At 41.0% G+C, this 14,830-nt stretch overlaps 1 protein-coding gene across 3 annotated transcripts in view; it reads left to right on the top strand.

Moving 5' to 3' along the window:
* LOC122541586 (zinc finger protein 271-like) overlaps positions 1–8,851 on the top strand; it is a 36,354-nt gene extending 27,503 nt beyond the window's left edge. Inside the window, exons 1-3 of one of the 3 annotated variants that reach the window (XM_043678431.1) lie at positions 1,149–1,180; positions 1,862–1,939; positions 2,797–8,851. In XM_043678431.1, coding sequence (XP_043534366.1) covers positions 3,264–4,781 — 1,518 coding nt within the window. In that variant the 5' untranslated portion in view covers positions 1,149–1,180; positions 1,862–1,939; positions 2,797–3,263 and the 3' untranslated portion in view covers positions 4,782–8,851. Of the gene's footprint in view, positions 1–1,148; positions 1,181–1,861; positions 1,940–2,796 lie in introns of those variants that run through there. The other 2 variants (XM_043678433.1, XM_043678434.1) reach the window with 2 other exon arrangements.
* Positions 8,852–14,830: the final 5,979 nt, after the last annotated feature.

The raw sequence follows: 14,830 nt of genomic DNA, 5'->3' as shown, positions 1-14,830 counted from the left end.
AATTCGACAAACGCTCGATATTTATATAATTTGGCTTCTTTTGTTTTACATTGCTCTTCCCCTATCTACATCCTCCAGTTCCCTAAGACTGGCCCCATTATTCCTGTTTATCCGGTCTTGTCTGTGACAAAATGCTTACTCTGACCTCACAAGGCCGTTTGACCTCATCCCATCCTTTGCTTACCATTATCTACTCCCTCCATCTGCGCTGCCCCTCACAGCATCTTATCACTAAGCCCTTTTAATTGGGGTTTGTTGCTGTGTCTCTGTACAAGTGGGAAACAGATGTTTATAAAGGCCTCTTTTCACAGCATTTTATCTAGTGCCTGTATTTCTACCATTGTTTTGCAATCACGTCTCATGCTGACATATCATTTTTAACGGATTATATATTTCCTCCACATAGTTTTCATTCTTGTTGACTCACCTCTTAGCTGAAACAATTACACACTGATGTGAGTTCATTTACTCTGTATCAAAACTTATAATTGCAGAAATAACATTAATTTATCTATATCCCACATCCCTCATTTTCTGCGACTCCACAAAACGGCCACCTATAGGGATAGGATTGGAGAATTAGACTAGCTTGTTAGCTCTTTCAGGAGCCAGTACAAATATGGTGGGTCAAATGGACACCTTCTGTACTTTAAAATTCTATGAAACAAACAATAGAAATATACTAGGATTCTAAATATCAATCATTTACTATTGGAACTGAGACAGCAGCTGCAATGAGTAAGGTTTTATTCAGATGGAAGTCGAAGAGTGTGGTGTTGGAAAAGCACAACCGGTCAGGCAGCATCCTAGGAGTAGGGGAGTCGACTATTCGGGCACGAGCCCTTCATCCTGACTTTCCTGCTCCTCGGATGCTGCCTGACCGACTGTGCTTTTCCACACTCTCGACTGTGATCTCCAGCAGCTAGAATCTTCACTTTCTCCTCCTTTATTCAGGTGGGACAATGACAAGTTTAAATCTCCACCTGATCTGCTCCTCAGAGTCACCTCCATTTCCCCGGTCAGTTTCCCAAGTTTCTGGAAACTCATGTTGCTCCAGAAATATTTGGATTGACTGTGAGAGACGTCAATCAGAGAGCCCACCCACTCTGCCCATTGTCTCCTCTTCCTCTTCCAGAGCTGGTTCACTTCCTATAGGGACTGAAAACCAAGTGAGGAGATGGTGAGTGAAGGAGCAGCTTTTATACAAATTGTATCCCATAATATCCACACCAGTCTTCAGGCAGTCTGACTATCCTGTGGGCAGTCAGGGGTGGAAATGTCCCTTATGCTGTGTGAGAAGATCCAGCTGAGAGAGCTGTTTACTCGGTGCTTTGTGCTGAACTGTGTGACTGGAGCTGTGTGTTGGATATTGAGTGTGTTTATTGGACGCATTTCCCTCTGATTTCCAAGCTGAGTTTTGTTGATGGTTCATTCCTGAATTAGGTAAGGTGTAATTATCTGGGAGGTGCAGAGTGTCTGAGGATTCTTACTGATTTCCTGTCGTTGAGTTTTGTCTGTGTGTGTGTGTTGGGACCTGGTTCTTATGCTGTGAACTAATTTTTTTTCAATTTCTCTGATCTGTCTCATTGACTCTGTGTGGTGGGAGATGGTGTGGTGGAAAGGAGTAGTAATGTGGAATAGAAATTAGCAGTTTAGTGCCTTAAGTGGATTCCAACATAGAGTGAGATTATGATGCATCTGTGATCGAACTCCCATGTTCCTCCCCTTTTTTCATATCTGTCGAAACATTTCAGTAAAAACCTAACAATCTCAAATTTAACATTTACACAGTTTCAAATAATTTATTGTTTGTCAAAGCAAGGCACATTTATTGAAATGTCTTTTAATGCCTTCTTTAAAGATTTTACCTGAAGACTTCAGCCTTTCTCAAAAGCTTGAGCATGGATTTGATCGCTTTGTCCAGTGCTGCAGCCGATAGGTGAATTGAGAATGTGCAGTGAATATAATTATTGAACCATACAGTACAGAAGAAGCCCTTTGGCCCATCAAGTCAAAAATATATGACTACCTTTCCTGGTCCCACTTTTCTGCACTAGTCTCATAGTATTGAATGTTGTGACAGTTCAAGTGTTCATCCAAGTACCTCAACTATCCTTCCAGGTTGTGCATTCCAGATCCCCACTAATGTTTACTGAAAGAAGTTTTTCCTAAAATTGTCTCAAACCTCCTGCCTTTAACTTTAAAATTATACCCCTTGTTCTGTGTGTGTTGAGAGCTGGCTGTTTTCCTGTGGACAGTAACTTTCACCCTTCGATTAATGGGATCAGCTGCTTTCTATTCACCCTGTCCATGCCCTTCATAATCTTATACAGTATATCTCTATCAGGTCCCCTTCAAATTCTCTACTCTGAAGAAAGCAACCCAAGCTTAACCAGCCTCTTTTTGTAGTTGAAATGCACCATCCAAGAGCACATCCTGGTGAATCAAAAACTGAAATTGTTGGATAAACTCAACAAGCCTGGCACCATATCTGGAGAGAAAGCAGAGTTAACATTTTGGTCAAGTGACTCTTCTTCAGAACTGATCATAGCTCAGATAAGGTGGTATTTATGCTGATGTCGATGGATAGATGAATTGTGTGGATAGGTGGAGTCAGAGATCAGACAGCGAGAAAGACAGGCAAATGAGGAAAAAGAAAGGACTTTCAACTGATGACCCAACACAGAGGAATAACAAACTGGCAGTCATTGTCGAACAATCTCTGAGGAGTCAGCCCCTTCAGCAAATCAGGTGAGTGAGTTGGAAGAAATCATGTTTCTTCTTCCTGTTTTGCAGAAGGATTGCACCATACTACACCAGAGAATACGCAGGAGATAGACACCACAGATATATCCTGACCATCACCCAAGGAACAACTGCAAACTGTGAGAACATATCCAGTCCCTTCACAGCATTGCTCAACCCAGAGAAGGTTGGGCAGTGAAACCATCCGGATATGGGGTCGGGTCAAGAGAGCTTTGACAAACCATCAGATCTGAAACTGGTCAGTGGAATGGAGCCTTTGATCAGAACCAACCTTTCTGAAGTTTGGCTGTGGGCGATCAGTCAGAGTGAAGCTGGAAAGAAGTGTGAGTGGCTCTAAGTGTGGTGAGAACTTCAATCATTCATTGAGCCTCATGAACCACTAACTCATTCCTACAAGGGACAGGAGACTCAAGTGTGAGGAGGGTTCCACAGGCTCAACAGATTCTCTGAAACACTAAGTTCCTCTGTTGTAACTCCTGTAACTCTGAGGTGGTGTCATGGAAGATGCACCCTTCAAATGTGAAATATGTGACCTAGCCTTTACACAGTCATCAGTACTCATGCAACACAATTGCATTCACACAGGAGAGAAGTCATTCACATGCAAGGTGTGTGAGAAATCATTCTCAAAATTAACGTATCTCCGCATACACCAACGCATTCACACAGGGGAGAAGCCATTTACTTGTGAGGTGTGTGACAAATCATTCTCATACTCATCAAACCTCAGTGAACACAGACGCATTCACACAGGGAAGAAGCCATTCATCTGCAAAGTGTGCAACAAATCATTCTGTAAGTTAACAAGCCTCCATGTACATCAACGTGTTCACACAGGGGAGAAACCATTCACTTGCAAGGTATGTGACAAATCATTCTCCTACTCATCAACCCTCAGTGCACACCAACGCATTCACACAGGGGAGAAGCTGTACACCTGTGAGGTCTGTGACAAAGCCTTCACACAGTTATCTAGCCTCCTGGTCCATCAAAGAATCCACTTAGGGGAGAAACCCTTCAAATGTGAGGTTTGTGGTAAAGCTTTCACAACATCTACAAAGCTTCTGACACACCAAAGCGTTCACACAGGAGAGAAACCTTTCAGTTGTGAGGTCTGTAAGAAAGCTTTCACCCAATCCTGCGATCTCCTGACACACCAGAGGATTCACACAGGGGAGAAGCCATTTATATGCAACGTGTGCAACAAATCATTCTCGCGATCATCCAACCTCAGCGCACATCAAAGGATTCACACAGGGGCAAAACCATTCACGTGCAATTTGTGCGACAAATCATTCTCACAGTTAACAAACCTCCGTGTACACCAACGCATTCACACAGGGGAGAAACCATTTAAATGCGAGGTGTGTGATAAGTCATTCTCCTACATAACAATCTTCCGTGCACACCAACGCATTCACACAGGGGAGAAGCTATACATGTGTGAGGTGTGTGACAAAGCCTTCACACAGTTATCGAGCCTCCTTGTCCATCAGACAATCCACACAGGTGAAAAACCCTTCAAATGTGAGATGTGTGATAAAGCTTTTCCAACATCTACGAAGTTCCTGAGACACCAGAGTGTTCACACTGGGGAGAAACCCTTTAGGTGTGATGTATGTGAGGCAGCTTTCAGCCACTCCTGTGATCTTGTCATGCACCAAAGGATTCACACAGGTGAGAAACCCTTCAAATGTGAGGTGTGTGACAGAGCCTTCACACAGTCATCAGCTCTTATGCAGCATCAACGTATTCACACTGGGGAAAAGCCATTCAAGTGTAAAGTATGCAACAAATCATTCTCACGATCGTCAACTCTCCGTGTGCACCAACGCACTCACACAGGGGAGAAACCATATGTGTGTGATGTATGTGACCAATCATTCTCGCAGTCATCAAACCTTCGGGTACACCAACGCATTCACACAGGGGAGAGACTGTTCAATTGTGTGTTGTGTAAGAAATCATTTTCACGGTCATCGACCCTCCGTGAACACCAGCGTGTTCACAGATGATACCTGTGACAAAGCCTACAGGCACTTGTTTGACGCTGCTGGTCCATCAAAGGATCCATACTGAGGAGAAACCATTCACCTGTGGGAGGAGTTTAGTATAGTTATTGGGCTTGTTATATCATTGCCGTATTCACACAGGAGAGGAGCCATTCAAACATGAGTGAGCCTTCACACAGTCAGCAATGCTGATGAAACAGTGATGCATCCAAACTGAGGAGAATCTGTTTAAGTCATAGGCTCTGACAAATATTTCACAAGCTCAACATGTGTTTTAATACATAAGATGATTCAGACAAGGGTGTAAGTGTTCAAATGTGAAGTATGTGACTGAGACTTTCGACTCTGAGTGAACATGTTCATACATGTAAACCAGACACATCCATGTTTAGGAAAAAGTATTTTCAGTGTGAGACATGTAATAAGGGCTTTTCACAATCATCGTGCTGGTGAAACCACTGTACTTTCATATAGGTGAGAAACCATTCAGGTGTGAGGTGTATGACAAGATTTTCAGCGAGTCTCCAACTCCATCAGAGCACTTTCAAATGGAAACTCCTATCTGTGTGAGTTTTGTAATAAAGCATTCGCTCAGTTGCCAGACCTCCTGGAACATCAGGGAATCAACAGAGAGAGCAAATTCTTTCTTTCTGGCACATGCCAAGGTTGTTTCACCTCTGCCTCCCCTTAACATTGAAAGCTGGGTCATCTGTTTCTGTTGCACTGAGTGTTGTCTGTGTCATTTACCCTCCAGTGGTCACACAGGTAACCCGTCTGTCTCAGCAGGGTCTGTATCAAACCTCTCCCACTATCAGGCCAATCATTTCAAGAAGGTCAATTTAACCTTTGATTACCAAACATTCTTAAAAGAAGACATAAATATGTATAGAAGCTCCTGTATAAACTGTGCATCCTTTCAGTGTCACATCAGGTGCAAGTTACTCCTTACAAATGTCCAAAATATAATAAATCTGGAAATAACTACCATGGCCCCAAGTGTAAATCCCTCACCTCTCTTTCAGTAAAATAATCTGAATCTTCTTCTGATCTTTAATGATGAAATTATCAAACTTATTGTCAGCCAGACTCCAGCTCAGTCACATGACCCTTCATTTATCTCAATTTACAGATATTGTTCCAAAGTATAACTCCTATAAACCAAAAGATTTAATCATTCTTAAAACTTCATAAATTTCACACCATAAAAATATTGAATTATGGTGTTTTGATAGGAAAAGCCTGGGAGGTTATTCAGCACTTTCTGGTGGAATTTTCTGGGAAAAAAATTACCTATGATTGATGGTAAAGGTCAATGATGTTTAATCAGGATTTTGAAAACCCAGCAGAGATCTCATTAATGGAGGAATTTTGGAATATTATTTGTTTCGGAATCAAGTTCCCTATGGGGTACTATAAAGTTTCTAAAATAGAGAAAGCAGCTGTTTTAGCTGATAGTTAGAACTTAACCCACAAAACCCCTTGGTTAATAGATAAAAAAAATCACACATGACTTTGATGACCAGTTGTGTGTACACTTCTGGATATAAAAAGAAAAGAAAAAAAAATCCATAAGCCTCTCAATGTCAGTAAAAGTTTGAACTCACCATGGGAGCTGGATAAAGACATGATAATAAACAAAACGCTAATACAATGCAGGGAGATAAGAGTGATTCAAAGATACCATATGCTCTTATTGTCATACAGCAGAACACTAGAAATTAAAATCAAATTTGAAATTGTTGGTGAAATTTTCTGTTGTTTTCAAGAAAATGCTGTGTCAGTAGGAGGAGCTGATGACCTATAAAATGTCAAGCAATTTCAGTGGGTATAAATCAAAGCTTAAAATACTCTGAAGGTTTCATATTTTAGGGTGAAGGAACTCTAGTTTTGTCTGATAGATGACCCAAAAGTTTGATATTAGCAAAGGCTGTGAATCTTCCTCCAAAAAATTCACTTAACGAATACAGTATGGGTACCGGGCATTGATGGAAACTGTTTACCTGTTTTATTGTATCGAGTGAATTTAAGTGGTGCTTTACTCAGTAGGTCTGTTATTATTGGAGTAGTCTCCGCATTTCTTTAATCATGATGTCAATTTTATTGTCGTAAATGATCTTGTGAGGAATAAAGTATTGTCATCTCCTGAGAAGGGAGACAACTTATTTGAAATTGCCAATGTACTCAAAGAATCTGGGACTAATTGTAATTCTGCTGTGGAAAGAACTGCTCCTGCTAAAGATATGTCCAAAGAGGTATATTGGAAACAAAAAGACTTGTTTGTGGTGAATACTGTTATTTTGAAACAATAATGGCACATTAAAGTTCAGAAAAGCAAACTGAGACTTTAGAAGGAGAATCATTAAATCCCGTGTTTAAGCATAAATGTTTGTTTTCTAAAACTGTCTTCTGTGATCTGAACCTTAAATATTCTACAGCCTGAAAGAAACGTCTCAGTGTTATATTTTCTGAGCAAGCTATGTCCGCCAAAATTTAACAGACAAATGCACAATTAGTGACCTGTCAGTGAGTTTCACAGCTGGATTGCAGATGGTGTGAACATTCCACACCTGGTCTTTTTCCTCTTCAAGAATTAAAATCCAGAGGCCACAATATTTTTATACAGAAAATAAATTTCTACAGATATGCTTGTTTTATCTTTTACCTGGTATATAAGCATCTATATTTCCGAGCTGTTTAGAGGGATAAACATTTATACTTCCATTTTTATGACTATGGTAACTAGTTTTGCATCCTCATTGAATACTTTTTTTATAATAAACTATTAATTTTGTATTTATTAAAGAAACATGAGGCTCAATTTGTTTTCAGAGTGCCTCAATGAGGGGCTTCTGGGTGAGTTCAAGGGAGGATCAGGGTTTTGGTTCATCCTAAATTTCCACCGGATTGGCCTGACATTTTCTGGGAATAGAGAATTGGCGATGGGAAGGGAGGAAGGAGACCTGCATTTTTCAGCACCATGGATGAGTTGACCCAAAAAGCCTGTTTTCGTGCTGCATGTCTCGCTATATATTTAATTGATCAATTCAGTAACGCAGAATGTCTTTTTCATGCTATGACCTGTGGAGGTGTGGCATGAGAGCAAAGGTGCACTCCTTCCACTTGTGTTGTCACAGGAGAAAAGTAAGGAAATTATGGTCCATTTGCATAAAACAAAATGGTTTGGCCTCACCTGGAATATTGCTTCCATTTCTGGACACCATACTCTAGGGAGGATGTGGAGGCATATGAGATGGTGCAGAAAAAAAATCACAAGGAAGCTTCCAGGGATGAGAAATCCCAGTTGCAGAGATAGATTTGAGAAGTTGGGACAGTAAAAGTTGTGGGGCGATTTGATAGAGGTGTTTAAAATTGTGAGGACCTTGGACAGAGTAGAAGGGAGAAACTGTTATCTTGTGTCACCATTCCTTCTTTGTCAATTACCTTAAAAGTCTATCCTGTGCTTGTCAATCCCACTCCTTGAAAGTGGTCAGGACAACCAGATTTTTTTAATCTTGGAAATTATGTCGGAAGAATTGTACCACATTGCTGAATTTGATATCCAGATTAAGATGTATTATAATCGCTTGTGATGTTTTTTGAAAGTTTTCCTCTTACACTATTTATAATCCAATGTTCCATCTGTTAAAAAAGATTTTTCATTGTCCTTTACAGGTGAATTTTTAAGCTCAGTCTTTAAAATAATCTATATTCATTTCAGTTTTCCATGCTTATTGGCCTCCATGTCTATAGTTTTTTTTCATTTCTAAACTCTACAAAATATGTCTCTGTTAAATCCAGAGATAAACTGTCTTCTTCTTTATCTGTTGCTACATCCTCATTTCTAAGTTCAATGTCCAAACTCAAACTCTTAAATTCTGTTTGAGACAATAAACTTCGACCTCAAAATATTAACTCTGTTTCACTCTCCACAAATGTGAGACCTTGAGTTTCACCATCTGTTTCCATTTAAATTAAATATGGCTTCCTTTCATGCCAACAAACTATTCCTTCTCAAATCAAGATTTGGAGATGCCGGTGTTGGACTGGGGTGGACAAAGTTCAAAATCACACAACAGCAGGTTCTAGTCCAATGGTTTATTTGGAAGCACTAGCTTTCGGAGCACTGCTCCAACCACCTAGTGCTTCCAAATAAATATGTTGGACGCTAACCTGGTGTTGTGTGATTTTTAACTTCCTAAAATCAAAATCCTTTTCAGCTGTTCGAAGAGTATCATTTACATTCTTCTTTGGTCTGATGAAGTAAGTGAGCTTTACAGTTCTTTACGGTTTATTGAGTATTTTAAAAACTAACTTTGCTGTAACTTCCAAAACAAAACATATCTCTTTACTTCATTACTGCAAGGAATGCAGTTACCACATCTCTGCTATCCAGCTAAGAATGTCAACCTATTATTTTAAAGCTCTTGTAGTCAGATGGTTATTATACATATCACGGGCGCACAACAGCTCTGTGATTAGCACTGCTGCCTCACAGAGCCTGGGACCTGGGTTTGATTCCAGCCTCGAGCAACTGTCTGTGTGGAGTTTGCACATTCTTCCTGTGCCTGTGTGGGTTTTCTCCAAGTGCTTCGGTTTCCTCCCACAATCCAAAAGATGTGCAGATTAGGTGAATTGGCCATGCTAAATTGCTCATAGTGTTCAGGGATGTGTGAGTTAGGTGCATTAGTCAGGGGTAAATTTAAATAATAGGTTAGGGGGATGGGTCTGGGTGGGTTAATCTTCGGACGGTTGGTGTGGACTTGTTGGGCCTGATGGCCTGTTTCCACACTGTAGGGATTATATGATTCTCTCTGTCTCTATATATATATAAACATTTAACTAGCAAGATTAGGCCACAATGCCTCTCAAGCCCTCCACCATTCAACAAGGTCATGACTGATTTGATTCCGGTTTCACGTCCACCTTCCTGCCTCACATTTGTCTCCCTTTTCATTAAGAATCTATCTGCCTCTGTCTAAAAACATATTTACTGACCATGCCTCCACTGTTCTCTGGGGAGGAATTCCACAGATTCATAACCTTCTGAGAGAACAAATTTCTCCTGATCTGAATCTTAAATGGGAGACTACTTGTTTTTAAGCTGTGTTCCCTCATTCTAGTCTTCCCTCAAGGGAAGGCATCCTTTCAGCATCTATCTTGTCAATTCCCCTTAGGATCTTATTAATTTCAGTACAATCATCTCATTTTTATTAACTCTAGTAAATACTGTAACCCAATCTATCCAATCTTTGCTCACTTGATAACCCACTATCCAAAGAATCAGTGCAGTGAACCTTGTCTGAACTGCTTATAATGCATTTTTTCCTTTCTTAATTAAGGCAATCAAAATTGCATACACTATTTGAGATGTGGTCTCACCAGTGCTGTACGCCTTGCAATAATATTCTGAATCTATTAAAGGTTATACTCATTTAATTGAATATTATTTCATGAAGTATATGAGCTGTGAACGTATTCATAACAGCAACAAAACACCCACATACAAAATCCACAAGTCACCTTCAGCTTTTATCGCAAAATTGATACAAGAATAAAAATAAAACTGAAGAATCAGTGAGGGTTTCACACTGGGGAGAAATAATTCATATGCACAGTGTACATGAAATCATTCTTGTGATCATCAACCTCTACGCACACCAATGGGGAGATGCTTTTCATGTGTGAGGTGAGAGGTAAAGACTTTGCAGAATCATCCATTCTGCTTAAACATAGGCATATTCACGCAGACAAGAAGCCATCCTTGTGTGCAGTGTGTAGCAAAACATTCCCATTATTATCATACCTCTGCATACGCAAATAAATTTGCAAAGATAAAAAGCTATTCACGTACAAAGTGTGGGACAAATAATTCAAAAAGTTTGGACTTTTTGAAACAGCTTGTGGTAAAAGGAAATGGACAGACTAAACTTGTTTGTGAGGCCAGGCCTAGAGATTAATTACAGGCTTAGTCCTGATGAAAAGGGTTCCTGCAGACATAGCACCCTGAGAAGAGCATTATGTTTACACAAATTGCAGAAGTTGGCTATTAATGAGGTGAGTACCTGACAATTGGTTATAGCAAGTATGGAAGAGACCTAATGTTCAGATGTTGAATGGTAATTGTGACCTTGGGAAAGTCTCAGGGTGAAAAACAGGGTTGGGGTATATTTGAACTGTGTTTTCTGGAGGAAATGAGCTTGGTTGCTGACAACACTGCATGAAGATTTCAAATATTACTCATATTTGTGAGAATCAGGAGGGTCAAAGATGAAACAAAAGATTTATTGCAAGCTTCATATTGGATGTGCTTCTCCCCTGGGTCATCTGATGTGGTAGGAGACTCTATAATTGTATGAAAACGTTGTTGCACACCTCAAATTAGACTGCTTCCTCCCCTATGTGACTGTGCTTGTGTGCACAGAGTTTTATTAACTATGAGATTTTTAATTGCACATTCCACACGTGACTGGTTTGTTTTCAGTGTCAACATGTGTTTAAGGATGGTCTGAATGATTTCTCTCACATACCAAGCATGACTGGTTTCTTCCCTGTGGAAATGTAGTCATGGTTGCAGTTGGTCAATGGCTGTGGGAATTTTATACAAGTCACAATTAGCTGTTTATTTCCCTGTGTGAATGTGCTGATGAACACAGAGAGTCCATGGCTGCAAGAATATAGCATACAGTGCATATGAATAGACTCACATCTTTGTGAATGCATTTTTGTACACAAAAGTTCAATGACTATGAGAACTGAGTTGTCACAGACCTCACACTTAAGTAATTTCACGGCACATGTAGCTGCCCTTGAACAGAAGCTGCATGTAAGAAATTTAATAAACCTGTGGAGCCTTCCTCATACAACTCACTCTTGATCAGCCTCTCATGTTTAGGAATAAATCAGTTTCCACTTCTCTACTCCCATCCTCTCCTCCTCCACACCCACCCTACTACCATCCTAAACATTACTGTGGATATTTTGGAATACATTCTGAAGAAACTCTACTCCACCACTCATTGGATATTCACTGGACAGTCTGCCCACAAACCACTTTAAGGTAGACAAGCAGGAGGCGGGAAGAACATTCCTGAAGGGCCTATGCCCGAAACATCGACTCTCCTGCTCCTCGAATGCTGCCTGACCTGTGCTTTTTGACTCTGACCTCCAGCATCTGCAGTCCTCACTTTCTCCTGGAAGAACACAGCAAACCAGGCTTTCGGGTGTTGACTTCTCCACCTCCTGATGCTGCCTGGCTTGCTGTATTCTTCCAGCATACTGCTTATCTACCTTGGATTCCAGCATCTGCAGTCTTTTTGCCTCTAACACAAGCCCCTTTAAAGCATCTTGTTCAAAACATTTCCATCTGCTCCTTATATAGGATGTTACTTTGCAAGTGACTGTACTAAATCACAGATTGAGAGTGGAAATGCTCCAAATAATATTAATTCAGACAACAGAGTGTGGAGAGACTCCACACCTACAGTGCAGAAAGAAGCCATTCAGCTCATTGAATCTGGACAGACCTTCCAAACTTTTGTAACCCTCCATTTTCCATGACCAATTTACCAAACCTGCACATCTTTGCCCCATCAGAAGAAACCAGAGTACTTAGAGGAAACAAGGTAACACAAATGTGAGGAGAATGTGCGCATTCCACACTGACATTCACTCAAGGCTGGAATCAAACCCAGGACCCTGGCACTGTGAGGCACCAATGCTAACCGCTGCATCACCCATACTGGAGAACAGACAGAGATAGAGTCCATGCTGTATTAAACCAGAGGACAAAAGTTGATTATCTCCAAATTGCACCAAACCAAAGAAGAGAGAGTAGAGAGTCTCCACACTACTACAGCTGAGAACAGATGGGTTGCATACTGTTTTAAAACACAGTAAAGAAAATTAATAGTCCACAGAATTAAGAGTCACAGTCTCCACTCTATTTTAAATAAGAGAGTCTGCACCTTGCCTTAAATCAGAGAATAATGAGTTGACAGTAGTTTAGTAATAAAAAAAAATCTGGAATTAAGAATCTCCTGATAACCATGATATCACAATTGAATTTTAAAAAAGTGTGGGTGGCACAGTGGTTAGCACTGCTGCCTCATAGCGCCAGAAGACCTGGGTTCAATTCCCGCCTCAGGCGACTGACTGTGTGGAGTTTGCACGTTCTCCCCGTGTCTGCGTGGGCTTACTCCGGGTGCTCTGGTTTCCTCCCACAGTCCAAAGATGTGCAGGTCAGGTGAATTGGCCATGCTAAATTGCCCGTAGTGTTAGGTAAGGGGTAAATGTAAGGGTATGGGGGTTGCGCTTCGGCGGGGTGGTGTGGACTTGTTGGGCCGAAGGGCTTGTTTCCACACTGTAAGTAATCTAATCTAACCCATCTGGTTCACCAATGTCCTTTAAGAATAGAATAAAGTAGAGAATGGAGATTCTTAATACTTAAAACAGAGACGAGAGCTTGGATAGATTCCACACTTTATTAAACCACGGAATAACAAGTGAAGAGTCTCCATTCTGTGTTAAACCAGAAAATAAAGAGTTGATAGGGACTCAATTAAAAACAAAAGCACCTGGAAGTAAGAGACTCACAATGACCGTGGAATCACTATCGAATGTTGAAAGTCGAAAAAAATCCATCTGGTTCACCAATGTCATTTAGCGAAGGAGAGCTGACTTTCATAGCAGTCTTGCCTACTTGTGAATCCAGGCTATAGCGATATGGTTGACTGTAAGCTGCCCTCTGACATGGCTGAGAAAGCCGCTTAGTTGAAACAATCACCCTGAAGTCTCACAAGAAATGAAACCAGGTGAACCACCTGACATCAACGTGTGAACCCATTACGACAACAGCAACAGCAGTCCTGTCAATCTTGCAAAGTTCCTCCTTATTAACATCTGTGGTCTAGTACCAAAGAGGGGAGAGCTGTTCCATGGTGTTAAGGGATATGGGCCAAAGCAAATATGAGGAATTGAGTGCCTAATTCTATTCCTGTATTATCATTAAAACCAGAGGATCAAGCCTAGTTTAATGAAGGGTGCTGGAGGACACCAGGAGCAGCACCAGCCATGCCTATAAATAAGGTGTCAATCCGGTGAAACTACAGAACAGGATGACTTGTGTGCCAAACAGGATAAACAGCAAGTAATAGAGCTAAGCAATCCCACAGCCAACGATCATATCTAAGCCCCGCAGTCCTGCCACATTGTGTCATGAATAATGATGAACAATTAAATAACTCACTGGAGGAGGACACTCCACAAATTCCAACAACCTCAATGATGAGACAGTGTAGCAGATCAGTGGAGAAGCCATGGGTGAAGCATTTGCAACTATCTTAAGCCAGAAGTGCTGAATAGAAGATCCATCTTGGCTTCTTCCAGAGGTTCAGCCAACTCAATTCATTCTACTTCATATCAAGAAACAGTTGGATGCACCGGATACTGCAAAGGCTATGGGTACAGTCAATATTCTAGCAATTGTACCTAAGAGACTCTATGACTGTGCTTTAGAACTTTCCACGCCCCTTGCCAAGCTGTTCCAGTACAGCTATAATACTGGCATATATCTGACAATGTGGAAAATTGCCCAGATATGACCTGTACACAAAAAGCAGGACAAATTCAACCCAGCTAATTAACGCCCATCACTTAAGTCTCAATCATCAGTAAAGCGATGGAAGGGTGTCATGAACAGTACCATCAGGCAGCACATACTCAGCAATAACCTGCTCAGTACGCCAGTTTGGATTCTACCAGGACCACTCGACTCCTGATCTCATTACAGCCTCGGTTCAAACATGGAGAAAAGAGCTGAATTCCAGGGGTGAGAGTGACAGCCCTTGACATCAAAGCCACATTTGACCCAGTGCGGCATCAGTGAGTCCTAGCAAAACTGGAATCGGGGGAAACCTCTCCACTGGTTGCAGTCATACTGGTACATAGGAAAATGGTTATGGTTGTTGAAGGTCAGTTATCTCAACTCCAGGACATCTCTACAGGGGTTCCTCAGGGCAGTGTCGTAGGCCCAACTATCTTCAGCTGCTTCATCA

Source organism: Chiloscyllium plagiosum, chromosome 37 (assembly GCF_004010195.1).
Source record: "Chiloscyllium plagiosum isolate BGI_BamShark_2017 chromosome 37, ASM401019v2, whole genome shotgun sequence".
Taxonomy (NCBI): Eukaryota; Metazoa; Chordata; class Chondrichthyes; order Orectolobiformes; family Hemiscylliidae; genus Chiloscyllium; species Chiloscyllium plagiosum.
Note: the sequence above shows the minus strand (reverse complement) of the source record. Positions and strands in the feature narration are given on the sequence as shown.